The 21,052-nt window shown below is 36.4% G+C and overlaps 1 protein-coding gene across 1 annotated transcript in view; it reads left to right on the forward strand.

Annotated features, from left to right (window-relative positions):
* The window catches only part of RBPJ (recombination signal binding protein for immunoglobulin kappa J region), a 58,759-nt gene that overhangs the window by 32,954 nt on the left and 4,753 nt on the right, over positions 1 to 21,052 (forward strand). The window contains exons 2-10 of the mRNA XM_058024984.1: positions 388 to 426; positions 3,739 to 3,834; positions 9,367 to 9,532; positions 10,655 to 10,829; positions 12,353 to 12,490; positions 12,707 to 12,819; positions 14,928 to 15,068; positions 19,349 to 19,504; positions 20,304 to 20,407. Coding sequence (XP_057880967.1) covers positions 3,746 to 3,834; positions 9,367 to 9,532; positions 10,655 to 10,829; positions 12,353 to 12,490; positions 12,707 to 12,819; positions 14,928 to 15,068; positions 19,349 to 19,504; positions 20,304 to 20,407 — 1,082 coding nt within the window. The 5' untranslated portion in view covers positions 388 to 426; positions 3,739 to 3,745. The remainder of the gene's footprint in view (positions 1 to 387; positions 427 to 3,738; positions 3,835 to 9,366; positions 9,533 to 10,654; positions 10,830 to 12,352; positions 12,491 to 12,706; positions 12,820 to 14,927; positions 15,069 to 19,348; positions 19,505 to 20,303; positions 20,408 to 21,052) is intronic.

Raw genomic sequence — 21,052 nt, forward strand, 5'->3', positions numbered from 1 at the left:
TTTGTCAACACAGATATGTGTGTTAATTTCTGTATGTTTACAGTAACTGCTTGTTGATGGCACTGCTGGTCAATTCTATGGCAAAGATCATCTGCTTCTTTACATTCTTGTGATGTCTGAACTTTCCAGAAGTGATTCTGAGAGCAAATGTGACCTCAACAAAGAAAGTTACTCAGTGTTCAAATTTAAAAAAGCCTCTGCTGTTGTGGGAAAAGCTGCTGCAAGGAGGTGGTTAATACTTTAATAGTGATCTTATCTAGGAAATTACAAAGAAAAGACATAAAATTCTAATACAATTTCAAGAATTCTGAAATTGGGATAGTATCTTACTGTAAGATTATGTCTAAACCGTTTTGTTTTAAATTAGCAACTACTTCTTTTTTTCAGGAAATTTGGAGAGCGACCTCAACCGAAACGGCTCACAAGGTAAGCATTCAAGAAACTCAGTATTTAAAAATTTTCTGAAGTTACCCCTTGCATTCTCAGAAAAATTAGGTTAAAAATGTGTGGGTTGCTGACACTAGAATTTTAAATATCAAAGCTTTTCAGTTGTATATGCAGTCAGCAGCCAGAAGTACAATTCTTAACACACTGGCTTATTTTTAATGTGAAACTCAAAAGGCATTTTGAGAAATGGTGTTGACTTCATGTATCAGTTATTGTAGGTTATATTGTAGGATATGGATCTGCTTGTTTTTAAATCCTCAGGAATGAGCTGATTTGTTTCTTGAGTCAAAGTGAGATCATGCAACACTTTTTGCTGCCAGAATTGAACACGGTGTTGTCAATGAGTGATCTGAACCAATTTTTGATGAACCCTGAGTAATCAGAGAGTATCAAACAGAACTATCAAGTCAATCCATTCTGGAAGGTGTTTAGGGTGACTGGAGTACAGTGCTTGATTTGCTCCTGGCCTGCCTGGGATGTATTTACACCACAAACTGTTAAGAAGTCACCTTCTTTTTTTGAACTGCTTTAACAGAGTCTATGCAAATATTTATTATTCTGTGCCACCAACTGGGCCAATTATAATTAACTTCTGGCTTATGAAATCCACTATTTGCTTGAAAGCAAAAAAGGATGTGCCATTTGTTGTTATAGTTTTGTGTGGTGATAGAGGAAGCCTCTTGTCACCCTGACAGCCTGTGTTTTGAATGAAATGATACCTTATGTTAGCACATGATGGGGGGGAATATTTACTTTTTGTGTTGTGAATATCTGTCTCACTGCATTTCTGGATACATTTTAGATTAGCTTGTCATCATTAAACTTCATTTCAGTGCAAAATTGACCCATACTGACTTACAAGCATTTGAACAAACGTGGCAGTTTCTTGTTGGCCTGGGACTCTTCAGGGATATTTGAAGATACTATGTTTTAATAATGAGCTGCTTTCCATCTTGGGTAGTAACATCCATACTATAACCCTGAAGTTATTAATAGAATTTATCTTCCTTCATTAAAATATGAACAAAAACAGAATGTATCTTCTATGTTTCAAAAAGAGCAACAAAAAAAGAAATTACTATGCAATGAGAGCTTTTAAATAAGTTTTCTATTTACTGTAGTCACTCTGAATTTCATGTGCAGGATTTTAGCTACTAGGTATGCTCATTGCTTTTTGCTGAATACAGGGTGAGTGTTTGAGAAGTGCCAGCCATCCTTCAAAACTGCAGTTTGAAAACCTTTCCTGTGATGATAGAGGTTGGAAACAAACAACCTAACTTTCCTCTGAAGAGTAAACTGCTGAAACAGAACAACTGTCACCCATATTTTTAAGATTGACTTGTTTATGCAGTGCTGAAAATGTGTCTGTAAACCCTTAAAAGCCTTTAGTTCAATTATTGGAAAATTGCTGTGGGTTTTTTGTTTAAAGGTTGTCTGGTTTGACTAATAATCTCCAGCAGAACAACACTACTCTGTTCATACAATGCCAGTTAGTTTTAGATGTAAACTGTACTAATACTACCTTCATGAAGAGTTTTAGCATTGAATAATGAAAAATGTCACATAAGATAACAGTGGGAGAGATCAGAGGGGGAACATCACTTATTCTCACAGGAGCTTGGATTGTACAAATCCACTGTATGAACAGACCAATAGAAAACACAAATTTTCTTCCTCATACAATGCTAAATAAAGATTAGATAGCATTGAGCAGTTTTCTGTATGAGTTGCTGGGTTTGATAGTCAAGTGTAATAATAGTCATGTCAAAGTTTTTAATACAACAGATGTTCTTAATTTAGTATGATAGTACTCTTAACAGAATATTTCAAATTGTTAGATTAAAAGTTTTTAAACAACTTAAATGCAGCTAATATATATCATAATGAAGTGTATAATAATAATTTCACAGTGAATTATGTTTTGGAGTTTAAAATATACTCTTTAAAAATGTCTGTAAATTAGTAAGTCTGTGAGCTTTGAAACAGTTCATCCAGCTGTATTTCATGGATAAACATCAGTTTTACCAATGTCAAATGTAAATAGATGAAGTTAGTCCAAATTTAAAACAGCAGTTCAAGTCTATTCTCTGTTCTTATATCCTGGTATTTACACAGAAAATCGGCTCACTGATCACTAGACATTAATCATGTCCTATGCAGGCGTGACAAACACAAGAATTTGCAAAACATCATTAGCAAAGCTGAGTTGTCATTGTCCAACCCAGCCCTGGCTCAATCTACTTGCCTTTCTGGGGATTTCTTTTGGAAAAGGTCTGGTCAATAAAATACTGCTTTCTATCTTCCATGATTTTTTCACTAGAAATGTTTGGGTTTCCAGATCTGTCCTAAGGGAATTCAGTAGTTGGCGCAGTTCACAAATAAAAAGACAAAAATCCAAACAACCAAACGAAAAAACCTTGTGTAGGGTTTTGTCTTTTCATATAAATTCCTGATAAATCCATAATTTATTTCTCTGGTAGATGACTTTGAAGATGAGTGCATTGGTGGGCATTCAACCCACAAAAGCTCCTTCAGGAACTGGTGTTCCTGCCAGCACTCCGGCACAGCTGATCCCTAGGGCGTTGAATTTGGCATGCTGCTTAATGAACAGTTAGATTATTATACAGAAGAGTGACTGGCTGTTATTGTTCTCTTGCTTCTCTCAAGGAATTGTTGTTGGTGTGTTTGAGGTAATTACAGCATTTATGTAACATCTGTAATTACAGTGATGATGAACAATAAAGCATTTTTAATTTTTTTTTACCTGATTGTATGCAGAAAGTAGATCTTTTCTCTAGAAAACTAGGTGAAACAATATGCTGAAGAATTTGAGTTTTTCTTAGTATCTTCAAAACCAAAAGAAAACTTGTATAGAAATATTGCACTGAGTTGGTTAAAAGCTTAGACAATTTGTCCTTATCATGAGATACTAAATAGGTCATGAAGAAAATATTTAACTAATAAAATGTGTTCTAATTTCTGGCATGTTGCTTAATGAAATAGGACTTTAAACATGGTGTAATTACTGGCATTGGTATGATTTTACATCAGAAGAATTTTTTTCCTGGAAATACAGTAATTGTAAATGATCACAGACCCCATATTGTCTGGGATAGTCACTTCTTTTTCCTGTGTAATTGTCTTAAACAGTGAGCAAACACATCTTGACCCTGGTAACGATGGCCTTTTTGGAATTGCAGGTCCTGAAGTTTTTTCCCCAAAGTTGTCTTCATTTTGTTGTAAACAAAACCAAAAGAACTTTGAAAGCTTATATTGTGTTTTGATTTTTAGGGAAGCAATGCGAAATTACCTGAAGGAGCGAGGTGACCAAACAGTGCTAATACTCCATGCGAAAGTTGCGCAGAAATCATATGGAAATGAAAAAAGGTAACTTTTTATGCTGTGCTGAGTCTGTCTGCAGCTGGCAGCCAGGGAAACTACACTGAGTATTTGGGTGCACAGTGCTTTGCAGAATTGCTCAGTTTGCACTGTAGTCTGCAGAAACATAAAATGCTTCCTCCTAAGTCATTTAATTGTGTAACAGGTACTGCAAACCTATAGCATTCAATGGAGTGATGCCAGTTTCTACCAAGAGGTTCCCTATCTATGGGCTAAACTTTTCTTCCATTACTTAAAATTGTTCTCATTTTAAACCTTCCATTGTAATGTTGGAGTAAATGAGGTGATCAGCAGTGAATACTTGTAGAGGAGTTTTTTTCTGAATAATTTCACATTAATATGAAATGGAAATTGGTAGTCTTAGTAGGATAAGTTTCTGAATCACATCTGCACTAAGTTTAACAAGAATGATAGGCCAATCATGACTGTATTTATGATCAACATTTCCTTGCAAAAATCAATACAGTACATGTTACAATTATAGGTACTTTTCTAAGGGACAGAATCTGCAGGAATACGTGAGAATGAATGCCTTTTAGGCAAAGGTGCTTTTCCTGCAGTCTTCTCTTGCTGTCTTCACTGTGTGATGATTTTCTTGCATGACTAGTAGAAGCAAATAGGATGCTCCTTTATATGTGGGTTTATTGACCTAACAGTTGCATTTATTCATGCAGGTTATCTCTGATTCATCTGTTTAAGAATGGAAGCATGTCAAATGAGTGTAGAAAACTTGAGAGCTTTATAAAAAGACATCAGGAATGAAAATAGTTGGTTGATGGTTATCATATAATATGGTACTGAAATTTGTTGATTGCTCTTCTGCTATGGGTATGAAATGAAGGTGTGGAATCAGTCACCAAATCAATCAGGTTGAAAGGGACCATGTGGGGACATCTGCTCCAACCTAGAGCACGTGGCACAGGATTGTATCCAGATGGTTCTTGAATGCGTCCAGTGAGGGAGACTCCAGAACCTCTCTGAGCAACCTGTTCATGTGCAGTCACCTGCACAGTAAAAAAGTTCATCCTTGTGTTCAAGTGGAACTTCAGTGCTTCAGTTTCTGCCTGTTCCCTCTTGTCCTATACATACTAAGGTTTCATTTTTTCAGTTTAAATATTTTAGTTGTTCTTAAGCTGTAACATGCCATGTAGACTGTCTCTAATACTGTTCTGTGAGTTCCCAGACTGTCAGCATCAGTAATGATGTCCTCTTGTTATCAGCATAAAGGAAACTGCCAGTTATTAAATCCTTGGATCCATGTGTGCCCTAAGGTACATAGTAAAACTGAATGATGAAGTATTATATTCCTGTTTCTTCTTTTGTTTTTCTCTTGAGTTTTTGAATTGTTTCTGCTTTATTTATTGCAAACTGTGGCCTTTGTTTCTTCATGTTTCTGGAGTAAGCAAAATTAGTAAAGTTTTAAAGCTGCTTTATGCAACTCAACAGCCAAGTTTTTATCATTTTTACATTCACCATTTCTGAAGTGAGTTGGTTTGCATACATCTTAGAAAGAAACTTATTTTATACCCATTTTTGTAGACAAATTTCCTGTTTTCCATGGGATTTCATTGTGGCATTGATATCATCTGGTTAATTTTTGGACCTTAAAGAATAACTTACTTTGCATTACTTTTGTAATGAGGAATTCAAGTTACAAAAGGAATTATTTCTTTAATTTGCTATCTCTTTCAAGTAAATATAGAACTTAAACCTGGACAAATTTCCACCTCTTGTTCCTGTCTTTATTTAAGTCTTACTTGTTGCGAAGTCATGGAAAATGCTTGCCATTAGCAAACTTAGGACATCATAATTAAAAGGTTAGCACAACAACTACTTTTCAGTGTTTTGATGAGGGTTACTAGGTGGTGAAATACTCTGTTAAGTGCTTACTGTAGATGGTGCAGATATCATGTAGCTTGGCCTGTTTTAAATATGCATCACAATAACACTATTCCAGGTGCATGGATGCAGACTTCCTAGGTTCATTTGAGAGGTTTTGGTACTTTTAAGGAACAGGAATGAAGGGAGTTGACTTTTTTGAGTCGACCCTTCCTATGAGCCTTGCACTTCACAAAGTCAATGGTTTTTAGCTTAGCAAAGAAGCCAGGAGGTAAGAAGCTCAGGTTGGGCTTTAGTTGAATTTAAGACTTTGTGCCTGATATTTGCTGTTGCATGATTGTCACCTTTCAGAGTCATTCAGCTGATAGAGATTCAGGTGCTGTTTAGTCTTGATGAGTTGTGGGTATTTGGTTTGCACTTCTTGTAGTGTTTTCCATATTTACCATTGACTGAGTGTTGTCTCTTCAAAGTCTGAGCAGTGTGAACATTCAGCAGTTTAAAGGACTGAAGTGTTTTGGATTCCAAGGCATAGTTTATCTAAAGACTTCGAGCCAGATAGGGATTTTGATTGTGCTGTTTGCAGTTAAACATGATCATTGCTGATTAGCATGAGAATGCTGTAGCTGCATCTTGTTTTACAGCTGTTAGTGAAGGAGCTCCTGTAATTTCTAATCAAGTACTTCCTTTCTCTGAACTGAGTGTGCCTGTCCTCTGGTAAAATTTTGTTATTGAGAGCATAGCTTTTTGCAGGGCTTACCCCATGGCTCCACTGCTTTGTCCTTAGCACTGTAGTACCTAAGGATTTTTCATTTGTTTGTTGTCACGTTGAGTTCTTTAGAGGATGTTGTTAGTTCTTTAACCTCCTATGAAGAAAGATTGCTGAGCAGTTTCATACTCAGAACAATGTGGGTAATTGACAAACACTTAGAATTCACCAACAGATACAAAGGAGAAACTTCCCTTCCAAAGTCACTCTTGGTATAAAATAACTAGCTAGTAGAAGCATCTGAATTCTCCTGAAGACACAGACTTCTATAAGATGAACACAGAGATGATTTGGATGATTTGAAACAGCAAACCTTTGTGACAGAAGCCTGTGGTTTCAGGAGAGCATTGAGTCCATCAGAATTAGGTGGAAATTACACGAGCGGCTCTTATTTCCCTTTAAGCCCTTGCTTCCTAGCAAGGTCAGTTGGAGTAGCTGCTCTGCTTGAAGTACCACATTTTCTCTGTATTGATTGGCTTGAATTGACTGAAGGAATACTGTTCTCTCCTTTGATGTTTACCTGATGTAATACAGTGTTTTCAAAGTTCAAACCTGGTTCACATTTCTGTATTGGACAGAATATTCATAGCTAATTTCTTCTGTATGTGAGTTCGTGGAATGGTAAATACGAAGTTAAAAAGACCCAAGACTGTAGCTGTCTCTGCCTGAAAGCTGAGAAAGAGGTAGATATATAAGAAGGAAAACCCGCTCAAATTGTGAGTGTCCAGACTCTTTCTACATGTTTGTAGTTTTAACCAAACTTAAAATTTTATCAGCTTTAAAAGTTTCTTAGTTCAGTAAGTTTTCAAAGATGTTTCTCTGCGTTCTAATTTTAAGAGTGCTTTTTGTTGTGGTTTGTTTTCATCAGTGGGTTACACCTTGTTTCTTACAGGTCTTTATTGCCATCTAGTGGCTGTAGTTATTCAAAGGACTTGGTTTAGAATAAAGCTGAAATGAGAATGGGTATGAAAAAAAGTAGAGATTTCCTTTTCTTGTGTTCTAACCAGTAAGATAAATACAAAACAGTACATTAAAAAAAAAAAGGGTAAATATGTCTTGTTCTTTATGGTGTAATATTTGGAATAGAAGGGATTTGTTGGATTTTTGTTTTGGTTTTATTTTACCAGAGCATTGCTCTGTTAATAAAGGTTGACACTAATTTTTAATCCATGCATAACTTCTTCATCAAGAATAGCTTACAGATGATGACCACAATACTTTTGAAAGAAGTTCATAGATCTTTCAGCTGTATACCTATTAGTATAACACCTGCTTTGCTGTGTTGTAAATAGAACAAATGCAAGGGAAAAATTTTGACTACAGATTTATAGTCAAGAAAGAAAGTTTGAGGAGTTTTTTGCCTGCAGACAGGTAAATTTTTATTCATTTTCATAACCACTAAGGCTTTTTAAACAGCAGTAAGACTTAAAATTTGGTGATTTGCTTCTCTGACAGAAAATACACATTATTTGTGTCCATTAACCAAAAATACTACAAATACTTGGATTTATTTATATGTATTCTTAATATGTGTATTTAATTTTATGGTACTGTTAATAGCACTTTGGTTAATCTATTAAGAATTCTGTAACTTAAAAAACCAATTTATATCTGTTAAATACATGTGATCATGCTGGAAAAAATAATGCTGAATAGCTGAGATAAATAGGAGTTTTACACTAGATTTTCATACTAAAACTAGCATTAAATGGTGTTTAATAGAAATAAGAATCATTTAGGATGAAAAAGACCTTTCAGATTATCAAGTCCAACCAGTTACCTGGCACTGACCTCTCTTGCCCAGGACTCCCACAGACACTTCAGAAACTGAATAATTGTGTCCTCTGGTCATTTTCCATGACTTGGAGCCCACAGTTCAGTTTACTCCCCTGCCCTGACATCTGCCCACCAGCACAACTGGCTGCTGCCCCAGCGTGGAGCCTGCTCCCCCTGCCTGGAATTCAGATGTCCCAAGCCCAATTTAAAAAAACAGAAGAAGAAAAAAAAAAAAGAAAGAAAAGGCCAGAAAACCCTCACCTGTAAGGTAGGAGTCATGGTTGGGTTGCAGAAGTTGCAGAAGTGCAGAGTTTTAACACTACTCTCCATACTGAAGTAAATAAAATAATGAGAAACTTTTTCATGTTCCCCTCCCTTACATGCCTCCTTTGCTACCTCACAACTGGTTATATTCATTCCACTTTATCTTTGACCATAGTGTAATGATGGTAAAAACACAAAGCTTGTTTGCTAACTACAACCAAACCTTTTCATGATTTGGGCTTTAACAATTTGCAGAAACTTCAAGACCAATGCATTGTATTATAATGCTGAATTTAATTTTGAACATATTGCTATAAATAGCATCTAGACTGATAAGAGACAGTGCTGCTGAAAACTAGGCCTTATTTTTTACACATACTGATGAAGATATAAAATTATCAATTCCATTTAAAAACTGGGGAGAGATTTATGGGATTTATGTGTGGACAGAATAAACTCCCTTCTTGCTTATGACAAAACTCTCAACATTTAGGAATTGTAGTCAGCAGTTGTCCATTAAATTAGTTTGTGAAACTGTTCTGTGTGTATTAATTGCTCCATCATGTTAAGCACCTGCAAAAGACTATTGAGGCCTTTTTTCCTTTCTTTCAGAATTTCTTTGTAAGGTATTTTATAGAGATGCAGACTTTTACCTGGAATATATTGAACTGGAAAGATTCTCAGTGACAGTACATCTACTGCTGATTTTCCTTGCTTTTTTTTTTTCTAATTTGCCTTTTAGAAAACCTTCAAGACAAATGAAGGGTGTGCCTGTATAAACTCAAGTGCAAAGTGTGAATGTGGAAGCATTGGGTACACATCAGTTTGTTTATCTGGAAAACTGTGTGTGATTCCATAATGTTCTTTGTTTTCAGGTTCTTTTGTCCTCCTCCATGTGTGTATCTCATGGGCAGTGGATGGAAGAAAAAAAAAGAGCAAATGGAGCGGGATGGTTGCACTGAGCAGGAGTCACAACCTTGCGCCTTTATTGGGATAGGAAACAGTGACCAAGAAATGCAGCAGCTGAACTTGGAAGGAAAGGTAGAAAAACTGTAATAAACCACTAAGATAACTGACTACAAAGGATATTATAGCTGCACGATGTATATGTCAAAGAATGCCCTTTCTTATTTTTGGATCATTTTCTTTCTAGGTATTGCATAGTGGTTTGAAAAAAAATCCCTCAAAATATTTAGGACAATTTAATAGTTGGTTTTGGCTCCTAGGGTCATAGCAAGGTACTAACATTTAATTTGTAGGTTGTTGATGCAGACTCAGTAAACTGTTAGGTTATTTGGTAGGCATCAATGGCTAACTAAAATATGGTTTGTGGCCCAAATTCTTTGTCCTGCTCCTTGGCTTGCATGAGTGGATGGATAATCTTATCAAGGAAATATCTAAACATCTGCTACTAGAAGTAGTCTTCAAGTCCCTTTGCCTAAAAATGCAATTGAAGTAGCATCTTAAAAATCTAGTAGGTTATTTTTACAGGGGTATTAATTGCTTACAAGTATTTTTTAAGGTGTTTGTGATGACTTAAGCAGTTGGAATAGAGGTAGCAGCAAAAGTGTTCATTTTACCTGGTTGTTTTATTAAGCAGTATTTTATAGCTACCTGGTATTTCCAGCGCAGTCTACCAGAAATGCTTCATATATTCAAAATAGGAAAAGAATAAAGAATAATTGAAGTTCTTGATGAGATTTTTTAACTAGCATAAACACTTAGCCAAAGATAACTTCCTTTTGTTTCAAAACCCAATCATTTCCCATTCTTTCAAGAAAAGTTCAGCTCAACACATCTTCTGCACAGGTGGGCCCTTGTGGATGCCCAGTGCAGGGTCTGCACAGCCCTAATCAAATGTAATTTTTATTAGTGCTCTTGACCCTTCACAGGTAGCTTTGACACAGTTATGGTCTCCAGTCGTCTCTTCTAGTCCTGGTAAGGGTCTTTGGAATGATGATAGAATAATGAGGTTGGGTGCAGAACTTCACAAAGCTAAACAGTCATAAAAGAAATGCATAGGGAAGAAGTGGAAAAAACAGGTCCTCATCTGTTTTAGAAACTATTGCATCAATTTTCCTATTTTATTCATAGTTAAATATGCCTAGTTTCTTGAACTGGGTTGGCTTCAAAGAATAAACCACAGTATATTTTCATCTACAGAATTATTGCACTGCCAAAACATTATACATATCAGACTCAGACAAGAGAAAGCACTTCATGTTATCAGTAAAAATGTTCTATGGCAATAGTGATGACATCGGTGTGTTCCTCAGTAAACGGATCAAAGTCATCTCCAAACCCTCTAAAAAGAAACAGTCACTGAAAAATGCAGACTGTAAGTATTTCTCTGTTTTTTCTTTACTTAGCAATTAATTTTGTTTCATACTACTTTTTTGTTATGTTTTTTAAGGTCTGACTACAAGAGAAATACATTGAAGTTTTCAACTCCAGTTTTTTTGCTGTATTTTAGAACTGTACACTTCAGTGTATCTTAAAATATTCCAATATAGATAGGTTACCCTGTTTAGTTCTATGCAGTCATGGTTAATTAATTAGTAAATATAATAGGCCCACCCAAACCCCCATGTGTTCAAAGGAATGAATTCATGTAGACAAGTGTATAAAGGATGTTCTACCTCAACTTTCTAAGTTTTGGATCTCTTTAATTGCCATGATCTGGTGCTTAGAATGTTTTGATCAGTATCAAAGGGATTGCTTTCAGATTGTGATAAATGAGTAGCAGCATGTTATCCAGACTGCACTTTGTCACATCACAGCCACCTTCTTGCTGTCTCATACCATTTTCATGTTGTTCTTATTTTTGTTTTGCATGGTTCCTTTTAAGTAGTCATTTAAGAAATCTGTATGGTGATATTTCACCCAGATTTATTTGCTTACCATGTTTTTCAACTAACGGTATCTCTGGTGCTAATGTAGAATTGGGAACGTTTTTGCTTTTCCTCCACCTTTTTTTGCCTGCGTACCACTGGAGCACCTCAAGAGATACCCTTTTTTTTGTTTGTTTTTCTCTCTCTCTTCACTAGTGCTTTAAAAGGCTCTTCCATCTGTGTTGGGCTGGAACCCATTCACCTATGGAATGTGGATCTCGGGGCCGCTAGCTTGGCACATGACTAAAGGCAATCTGTTGCTGTGCAGTTCACGCCCGTGGGCTCAGAGTATGCACTGTTGAATTTGTGTTCAGACAGATAGTTTTGATGGACAGTGAATATGAACCAAGCATTCTTCAATAGTAAATATAACCAAGTGGAGCAACATGCCCGTTCTGATGGCAAAATTTTAGTTGCTGTTTTTTTTTTTTTTAGGGGAGCAAACTTTACATTTCTGTCTTTTGAATGATAAATAAGTTCAAATCTGAGAACCTTACAAGTTGCATGGTTATAATTTGACATAGTTACATCTGTCTTCCTTTCAATTGCTTGTGATTTGTAAGAATACTGTGTCTTTATATTTCAAATATTCTTCAAATGATTGCTGAAAGTTGTCTTAAGTACTTCACAAGGGCAAGCTAAAGCTTCTGCTTAAATCAGCTGCTGGAGAACTGTGAACAGAAGGAGTGTTCAGCTGGCCAGCTCTAGCCCATTTGGCTAAGTGGCAGAATTCTGTGAGCTAGCATGCCTTTGGAGAACAGCCACTATATATGTTATTGCACTCATAATTTTATGTCTATCTTTGGTCTGTCACAAATATAAATATTTTCTAAATTCGCCAATATTTTATAATTATGTTGTGACTTCAAGTATTCTTCAGTTTATTTTATGTTATTTGTGACTTTTTGATACTTTTCTTTTTAATAATGAAGTAATTTTATAATCTCAAGTCTGTATGTGTTCCTTGCAGTATGTATTGCATCAGGGACAAAAGTGGCACTATTTAATAGACTTCGATCCCAAACAGTTAGCACCAGATATTTGCACGTAGAAGGTGGTAATTTCCATGCCAGTTCACAACAGTGGGGAGCATTTTACATTCACCTGTGTAAGTAAAAGCAAATCTGTATATTTTTCTTCACTTTCTTTCCTTCATCCTCACAAAAAAGCATCCTGCATTTTTTCCTCCATATTAATTGCCCATGTGTACACTTGTTTTGTTACTGAGTGTATCTTTGATGTAACAGTGTGATGTTAAATGTTTCTCATATCAAGAAAAACGGTGATTAAAACAAGTAATTCTGAAAATTCCTGTTTCATGCAGTGGATGATGATGAATCAGAAGGAGAAGAATTCACAGTGAGAGATGGCTACATTCATTATGGGCAGACTGTCAAACTTGTATGCTCAGTTACTGGCATGGCACTCCCGAGACTGGTACAGTTTCATTTCTCCAATGCTGTAATTCATTTATAGATGGCAATTTAGTGCAATTCCATAGTTGGGTTTGCAGTGTTCACAGGTTTTTGTCTTGTGTGTTGCCTTTGGGTAATACATGTTTTTTATGGCAAATGACATTTATTTTAATTAAAGCATATTTTTGTGTCTGCAGATTATTTCTCTAAACAAAGAACAACTTGTAAAATAAGATAGGGATTTTTTCAGAATTTAAGCCTGCCAAAACAGGTTAATCTGTCTGTTTTAAAAACAGTATTGTAGATTTCTCTGTTCCAAAATGCTTCAAATATTGATCTTGAATAGATGAATAAAATATTTTCAACCAGTAGGACTCTTCCATGTGTTGAGTTCCAGCATAGCTTTAAAAATGCTTGACTGATTTGAATATAAAAGCACTTCTGTGTACTCCTGAGGATATATTATACCAGTAACAGCTTGCAGAAACCATTTTTTCATATTTATTAATACTGTCTGTTTTAAATCTGAAACATGGGAATGGCCTTTGGAATAACCAGTTAAGGTTTGTGAACAAAATAAAATATTACTTCTGGATACACAATACTGGGTTTTGTAAACAAAGTTAAGTAGAATTATAGGTTTTTTTCCCTGTTTTATGCACTTAATGCCAGCCTAAGTGGAATTTTATGCTATTAATAATCAATAGTGCTTCATATGGGATCTTCTGTGAAATTGTGGTTTGTGAGCTCATTGCGAGTTTTGTACTAAGCTCTGCCAAATCCAATTTAGGTAGAAGTAATCTTTAGAAAGCACCAATGTAAAAACAGACTTCCTGCTGTCAGGCTGTTGTTCCCCTTTCCAGAGTAATTTTGTTGGGAATGTAATGTGAATTTCTCTCCCAATACCAAACTTAGCTAAACAAAAAAGATAATAGCCTGCTCACTGTAAATGGTACAAAATGAAAATTTTGTTTGACAATAAAAGCAGTTACACTGGTTACACTACAGATATGATTTAAGCACAGGAAATTCAGTAAGAGGATGTCACCTTTTTGTGGGCTTCATGTTAATACTTTTTTATGGATGAAATGAGATGCCATCCTTTATTATTCCAGAAACCTTATTTGTAAGTAGAAACAGATTAAAACAAATTAGGCTAAAAGTTCCTGTTTTGTTTGCCATGGGGAACATTTGTCATACTGCTTCCAGGACTGATGGAAGGTGATGCAATTAAAAGGTAACTTGCAGGTATTTTATAAGCAAATGCAAAGAATTTAGAAGAAAAAAATTACCTTTAAATTTATTTTGCTAATAATACTCTCTGTTATAATTAGATATTGCAGAGGACAATTGGGTTTCTGATTGTCAGCTTAGAAATATTCAAGCACTTTGGCTGTTGCATCTGGGAGTGTTGCATAAAGCATTAAACTTCTTTCTAGGAGTAGAGTTAAAATTATGAGCTACAGATTTTCACTAAGGGAATAGATCTTGATTTTAGAAATTAATTGGCAAAAGAGATCTGAATTGAGTCAGCAGATATTTTTTCACTGCACTGCCAAATGTAAGGAACAGTTGTTCTTTGCAGTTGTCTTTAAGTAATATTTAATGACCAACTACTGCTAAGATATGTTATGTTTGTTGTTTCCAAAACTGTATTTAAGGACATCTCAACACCTTTAGTAAATTCTTGTTTTAATTCTTCTCCTTCAGCAACCAGTTTGCCACAGAGTGTTGTCAATCCTATCAATGGTGAAAGATCCTGTAGAAACATATTAATTACTAAAAATAGTAATTAATAATAAATGAAGATGACAATATAATTAAAAATTGCTTTTTTACACCAGCAAATGAAACAGAAGTAGATTTTGCTGAAGCTTCAATTTTTTCCCCACTCCTTCAGCAAAAATAGATAAAATATATATGCCTGCAGCACATTGAAGTAGTACTGAGTATCACTTCCATGTTGTGTTCTTGTTTCAAAAGCATTAAGAATTGTGAATCTAGTGTTGATACCAAAATGAGAGGCATGGGAATCTTATAAAAATTACTTTTCACTTCCTTTACTGACTGTATACATGTAATAAAGTGTAGAAATTGTTCTAAGTATATATGTACAATTTTCATTCACAGATAATTCGAAAAGTAGATAAACAAACGGCATTATTGGATGCAGATGATCCAGTATCACAGCTCCATAAATGTGCATTTTACCTTAAAGACACTGAGAGAATGTATTTGTGCCTTTCCCAGGAGAGAATAATCCAATTTCAAGTAAGTTGTTCAAAACTATTTCAATAGATATGTGTAGTTGCAAAGTTTTCTCAAGTATCCCCAAAATATGTATGAACGCCATTTTTGCAGTAGGTTTTGAATGCAAGGCTAATATTTTGTTTTGAAAAGGGAGGATGGAAAGCAACAAATTGTTATCTGTGCTTTTCCAAATCTGTTTTTCTTTCCTCATAATCTTCTTCCATGTCTGTGTGGAAAAAGAATTCTGGTTTCTCCAGTGGAGAAATAGGAAACACAGTAGAAACTTGTGCATGCGGTCATGATACTGTGGCTTACATGTGCCAGTGGAGCTGCACCACTTATTTGTGTGTCCCTTTCTAGGTTACAGCAAATAGGAAATGATACTAGTTGATAATAGTCTTGTTTCATGATGAACTCAGCAGAGCTGCCGTGTGTTGCTCTTGGCTAAGAGAGTAAACATGGACAGCTGTGGCAGTTGCCCACAGTAACTTGAAAAGCCACAGAAATTTGATTTGTCTGTAAAGAATAGAACTATCTCTGAAATATTTTTTTCTCCAGCAGGTGGAGAAAAGCTTAGAGTTTTAGTCTCTTGTAGGTTAGTATGCTTGTAGCACTTTCACATGGCAATTCCTACTAGACCAAGGACCCTGAGATTGGCTCAGCTGGTCAGAGCATGGTGCTGAAAACAATAAGGTGGTGGGTTCAGTCCCTGAACATGCTTAGTCTTTACTTGAGTTGGATTTATGACCCTTGTGGGTCACTTCTTACTCAGAATATTCTGTGACTCTGAAGACTTTGGCTGAGTTCAGGACTAGCTAAGTATTGCAATTTTCTTTAAATATTTTGGGGTCAGCTCAAATAACAAAGTGTGTTGAGGGATAATGCTGTGCTCCAGGAAGATGGCCATGCGTGGCAGAGATTCAGGACTTCTTTAGAACAGCTGTACCTTTTTGGGTAGGAAAAATAGAGGTAGGAAATTAGAAGCTAACATTGAGAATGTCCCTTAATTTAAGGGAAGAGACAGGAAGGCTTGGTAAACAGTAATTTCAATTCTGTCCTGAATTGGCACAATGGAAAGAGAATATGAGAAGCTTTGTTCCTATTTCAGTAAACATTCATGACCTGTGGTTCAGAAGGGACTAGATCTATTGTTTCTACCCACAGCACACAGCAGAAATATGTATCTGTCAATATATATTCTTGTAAAGGAGATGGACTGTCATTAAGAAGAGAAAGCTGTGAAATGTGAACTACAATAACTCAGGATCAGCCTGCTATTTAATCATTCTTAGAGTACTGTATGGGAAGTGCTGAATGAAGAAACAGCTCCTGCTTCTCTGACAGCTGCCTTAGTTCAGCATCCTGGAATTGCCTGTGGGACTGTCAGGATGTCCTACCACTCTTCAATTTCAGCAGCACTCGTGGAGCCCAGTCTGATAAGAGCTCTGAACTTTCTGCATGGGTAGGAGTTAGATAAAAGGACACTCCCTGTCCTGAATTCTCCTAGTGGAGTAGGAACCTGCTGCTTATACTTGTATAAAGTTTGGTTACTTGCATGTCAGACTGCTACCATGCTTTGGTAGGTGAATCACAGTGAAAGATAAACTCTTTCTTCCAATGCCAGGAGAGAAATCCTGTTTTATCTGGGTTTTTTATTTTGGATCAGAAGACAAAGACCAGGGAAACAGCATGTGTATACTGTTCTTGTAGTAGGAATCTAGACAAACTGTGATCATTCTTTGAAAAAAAAAAACTAAGAAAAACAAAAACAAAAGAACCCCCAAAATAACCAAAACAACAATAACAGCAATCCCCCAAAATCCTGAAACTTATGGATGACAAGTCTCTTTTGGGTAAATGGAAATAGCCCTATAGAGAGACCATGGAAGCTTAAAGCAAAGAGGCTGTAAAAAGTCTGCAGGTGAGTATGAAACTTGAAATTCAGGTGCTGAAGCACCAGCCAGATCTCTCTTTCAAGACATGCATGTGCTCTGGGGCATGGAGAGGGGATATGAATGGTGCCTTACTGGATCAGAGCACATCCCTGTCTGTGCCCAGTCTGGCAGCAGCAGCAGGGGTTGGTGCTTGCAGGAAGCAGGTGGATCTGGTTGTGTTTCACAGTCCAGTGTGATTGTACTCTGCCAGCACTTGTACCAAGTGTTGTTAAAGGCTGCATTCTTGTCTTTTAGTGACATTTTGTAAATGTGTTCATTGGTTTGATAACCTCAGAATGTGCAAATGTTCTTTTCTTCAGTAACCTGCGGCAGAAAGTTTAAGAGGTCCTGTTCCCTGTGTAGTAAATGTTTGCTGGATTTGTTTTGAATGATGTAACAATTTCTGTGAGTGATTCCTAGTCCAGTTTTGCAGTATTTAGTGAGCAACAGTTCTGCATTCACTTAGCCATTGACATCTTAATTTCTTCTCTCCTAATTGGAAAAGCACAGTCTTCTCCATTTCTTCGCATAAGTTCAGCACTCCTTGGTGATTTTAGTTGCCCCTTCTGTCACTTCTCTTGTTTTTTCTCCATGACTTTTTTTAGACAGGGAGACCAGAACTGCACCCAGTATTACAGAATTAGCAAAGGATTCACACTGGCAAAATAATACCAGATAGTTGTTCCCAGCCCTGTTTTCTGATGGTGTCCAGCATTGTGTCATCACTCACAGCTGCCACTGCACATCAAGGTGGTGCTTTCAGACAACTGTCAGTGGCAGCCCTAGGATCCCAGGTTGTAACTTCTGTCTCCAGTTGAAGCCAGATAGTACATGAGTACTAACCATGATGTTTAGGTATTTTAATCTTCCAGTGCCACCTGTTGAGAAAATTTAGTTAAAAAAGGAAAAAAAAGGGTGAGAAATGTCCTTGGAGCCCTATTTGGAAGTGACAAGTGCTTCTCTAAGAGGAATTGAAACCTGTTAAAGATTTCTGTAACAGACAGAGTAATGTGTTACTGTAATGATTCTTGATGTAACAGGATTTTGAGAGCAAATTCTGTGGCATTTGCCTTCCACATCATGGACTTAGGAAATGTGAAAGAAGTCAGTCAGGGATCTATTTACAGGGTTGTTCATTTTTTCACATCCATGGTTTTATTTGTCATGATTCAAAGTATATCATTCCATGCCAACAAGAATTCAGTCAGCCCATAGGAATGGTGTCATGCTTCAAAATAGAATATAACAGTTCCTATAGAATGGGAACTGTTGGAGAATTGGAACCTTTTGAAGTTGGGCTAGTAATAATTTAGAAGCTGTGAATGTTTCTGATGGAAGTTTAATTTGGGCATCTCGAGTTCGGAGAGATCTGTAGTTACTACCCGTGTCACACACTTCCCTTGCCAGCTGTTTTCAGTGCTTTTTACATGATCATACCAGAATGAAGAGTCCAGATGAAAATGCAGCTTTGTTTTTTAACATCTGATATGGACTCATGCTAATTGAAGTTTATCTGCCAGTTTGAAGAGTGAAGGTTATGGTTACCTACCTACCAATATACCCTTAAAGCTTAATGGAGGGAAATATAATCTAGTTATTAGAATTTTTTGTCCCATTTTTTTCTGTTTTTAACCTATACACAATTTTCTTATGGGTTGCTAGGTGGTGAAATTGTTCAGAGAGGCTTCTGTTGCCATAAAAAAATTGTTTGTGTATTTTCTGTGTATCTACCTGTCTAAGTATACTAATTTAGTAGTATTTAGAGGGAGATACTAGATGACCTTTGAGGTCCCTTCCAGTGCAAGCCATTCTGTGATTCCATTATTCTAATTTGTAAGGCTGTCACTTCAGCTATTCTCTTGTGCCTTTGCACAAATGCTGCAATACAGGTTTGTGTTTTCTGTCATTTTGTGGAGGGTGAAGAACTCTAAAAAGAAAAAAATATCTTGAGCAGATGAAAATCATAACTAATGAAAAGTATTCCACTTCACTCTGTAGCTGTTTTAGACATTTTGCCTTTATAAGATATCTGTTTTAAAGCAGCTGCTTCCAGTTGCTGTAGGTTTTTTTGTTAATGCCTATTGAATAACATTGAAACTTTGAAAAGTTGAACTAAAATAAAACTCAAACATAAGGTTGGAGAGGTAACAGTGTTGTAGGTGAGAGGTATGGTGTCCTAACAATTACTACTTTTCTAGTAGTTTTTCTGAAATGTGGAGAGTGTTTCTCTAGGTCATTTTTAGAGGAAAACATAAGGAAACGTGTTTTTGAAATAACAGGCATTGTTACTGGCTGAGTTGGTTTTTAGGTCTGTGACTTGACAAATATCTCTGCAGATCAGATTTTAAACTTTTCTTTCTCTCTAAGGCCACTCCATGCCCAAAAGAACCAAATAAAGAAATGATTAATGATGGAGCTTCTTGGACAATCATTAGCACAGACAAAGCAGAATACACATTTTATGAGGGGATGGGTCCAGTCCATGCTCCAGTGACACCTGTGCCTGTTGTGGAAAGTCTTCAAGTAAGTTAGTAGTTTGTTTTAATAAACTGATTTTCTGTGAGATTATTTTTGTCTTACTCATGTAACCTTCATGGTACCCTTGTGAAATAGTGTAGGAAAACAGTTTTAATAGCTTTATAAATAATAAAATTACTTTGTTGTTATAATTTTTCTTTCTTAAATTTCAGAATACATGAGCCTATCCATCATAGGAATAATACTAATATTGTATTTTAGAATTTTTATATTGTATTAATACAATTAATTACAATAATTGTATTGTTGTAATTTAATATTGTATTGTAGAATTTAATTTCTGAAACTACCATGGTAATGATATCCTTAGAACTTCTGTTTGATTATTTAGAAATTGGTTTTGACTCTTGCCAATTATAGATCAAAGAGAACCTTACTAAAAAAAAGCCACAGCATTTGTCAGAGGAAAAACTTAAAGCTCCCCTGACAGCTTCTCTGAAAGATTTTGTTCTGTTTTTAAAGCCTTGTTGACATCTGTTCTAAGCAGCTATTATCAAAACTTGGAAATTCCTTCATAGTATCAAATTAATTGGCAGTATCTTTTAGAGGTTTTACTACTTTATACTTCAGTTGTGTAGCTTGTGTTTGTGTTTCGGTTTTGTCCAGCTGATAAAAACAGCACTGTTTAAAGTGCTTATCTGCATGTGAAGGTTTTGTTTGTGAGGTTTTTTTTGGTTGGTGGAGTTTTTTGTTTGTTGGGTTTTTTCTGAGGGGAGAGTGTATATTTTTAATAATACATATTGGGGGGATTTTCTTGTTCTTTTTCTGTTTGCTCCGTTTCCAGTTGAATGGTGGTGGGGATGTAGCAATGTTGGAACTTACAGGACAGAACTTCACTCCAAATTTACGTGTCTGGTTTGGGGATGTGGAAGCTGAAACCATGTACAGGTACAGTATTTTCTATTGCTTCTGTGGCGTTTGTGTGTTACTGGGTGTTGATGTGTACACTTTGAAGAGTGTATACTTGTGTACACAGTCAAGTGTACACTTTTCTGCACGGCAGAAAGGGGTCTGGGAGGGCTGGTTGGCAGAGGCTCAGCATGAGTTAGCAATGTGCCCTGGCAGCATGGAGACCAAACTGCATCCAGCTGGTCAGAAGATGTGTCTGTGCCACTGCAGTCAGCACTGGGGCAGCCTCACCACCAGCACTGCCTGCAGTTCAGGGCTCCCCATTGAGAAGGATGTTCAGGTACCAGAACATGTCCAGAGAAGGGTGGCAAAGATGGTGAAGGGCTGGAAAGCCCAAGGAGTTGCAGCTGAGGACTTTGGGCTCATCTGGTTTAGAGAAAAGGAGGCTGAGAGGTGACCTCATTGCTCTCTGCAGCTCCCTGAGGAGGGGAGGTAGGGAGCTGCTGAGCTCTGCTTCCTGCTATCATGTGCCAGGATGCCTAGGAATGGTTTAAAGCTGCCCCAGGGAAGACTTAGACTGGACATTGGGCAGCATTTCTTTACTGAGAAGGTAGTCAGACACTAGAATAGGCTTCCTAGAAAGACAGTTGATGACCCAAGCCTCTCTGTGTTTAACCAAATAAA

This window comes from Melospiza georgiana, chromosome 5 (genome assembly GCF_028018845.1).
Source record: "Melospiza georgiana isolate bMelGeo1 chromosome 5, bMelGeo1.pri, whole genome shotgun sequence".
NCBI classification, from domain to species: Eukaryota; Metazoa; Chordata; class Aves; order Passeriformes; family Passerellidae; genus Melospiza; species Melospiza georgiana.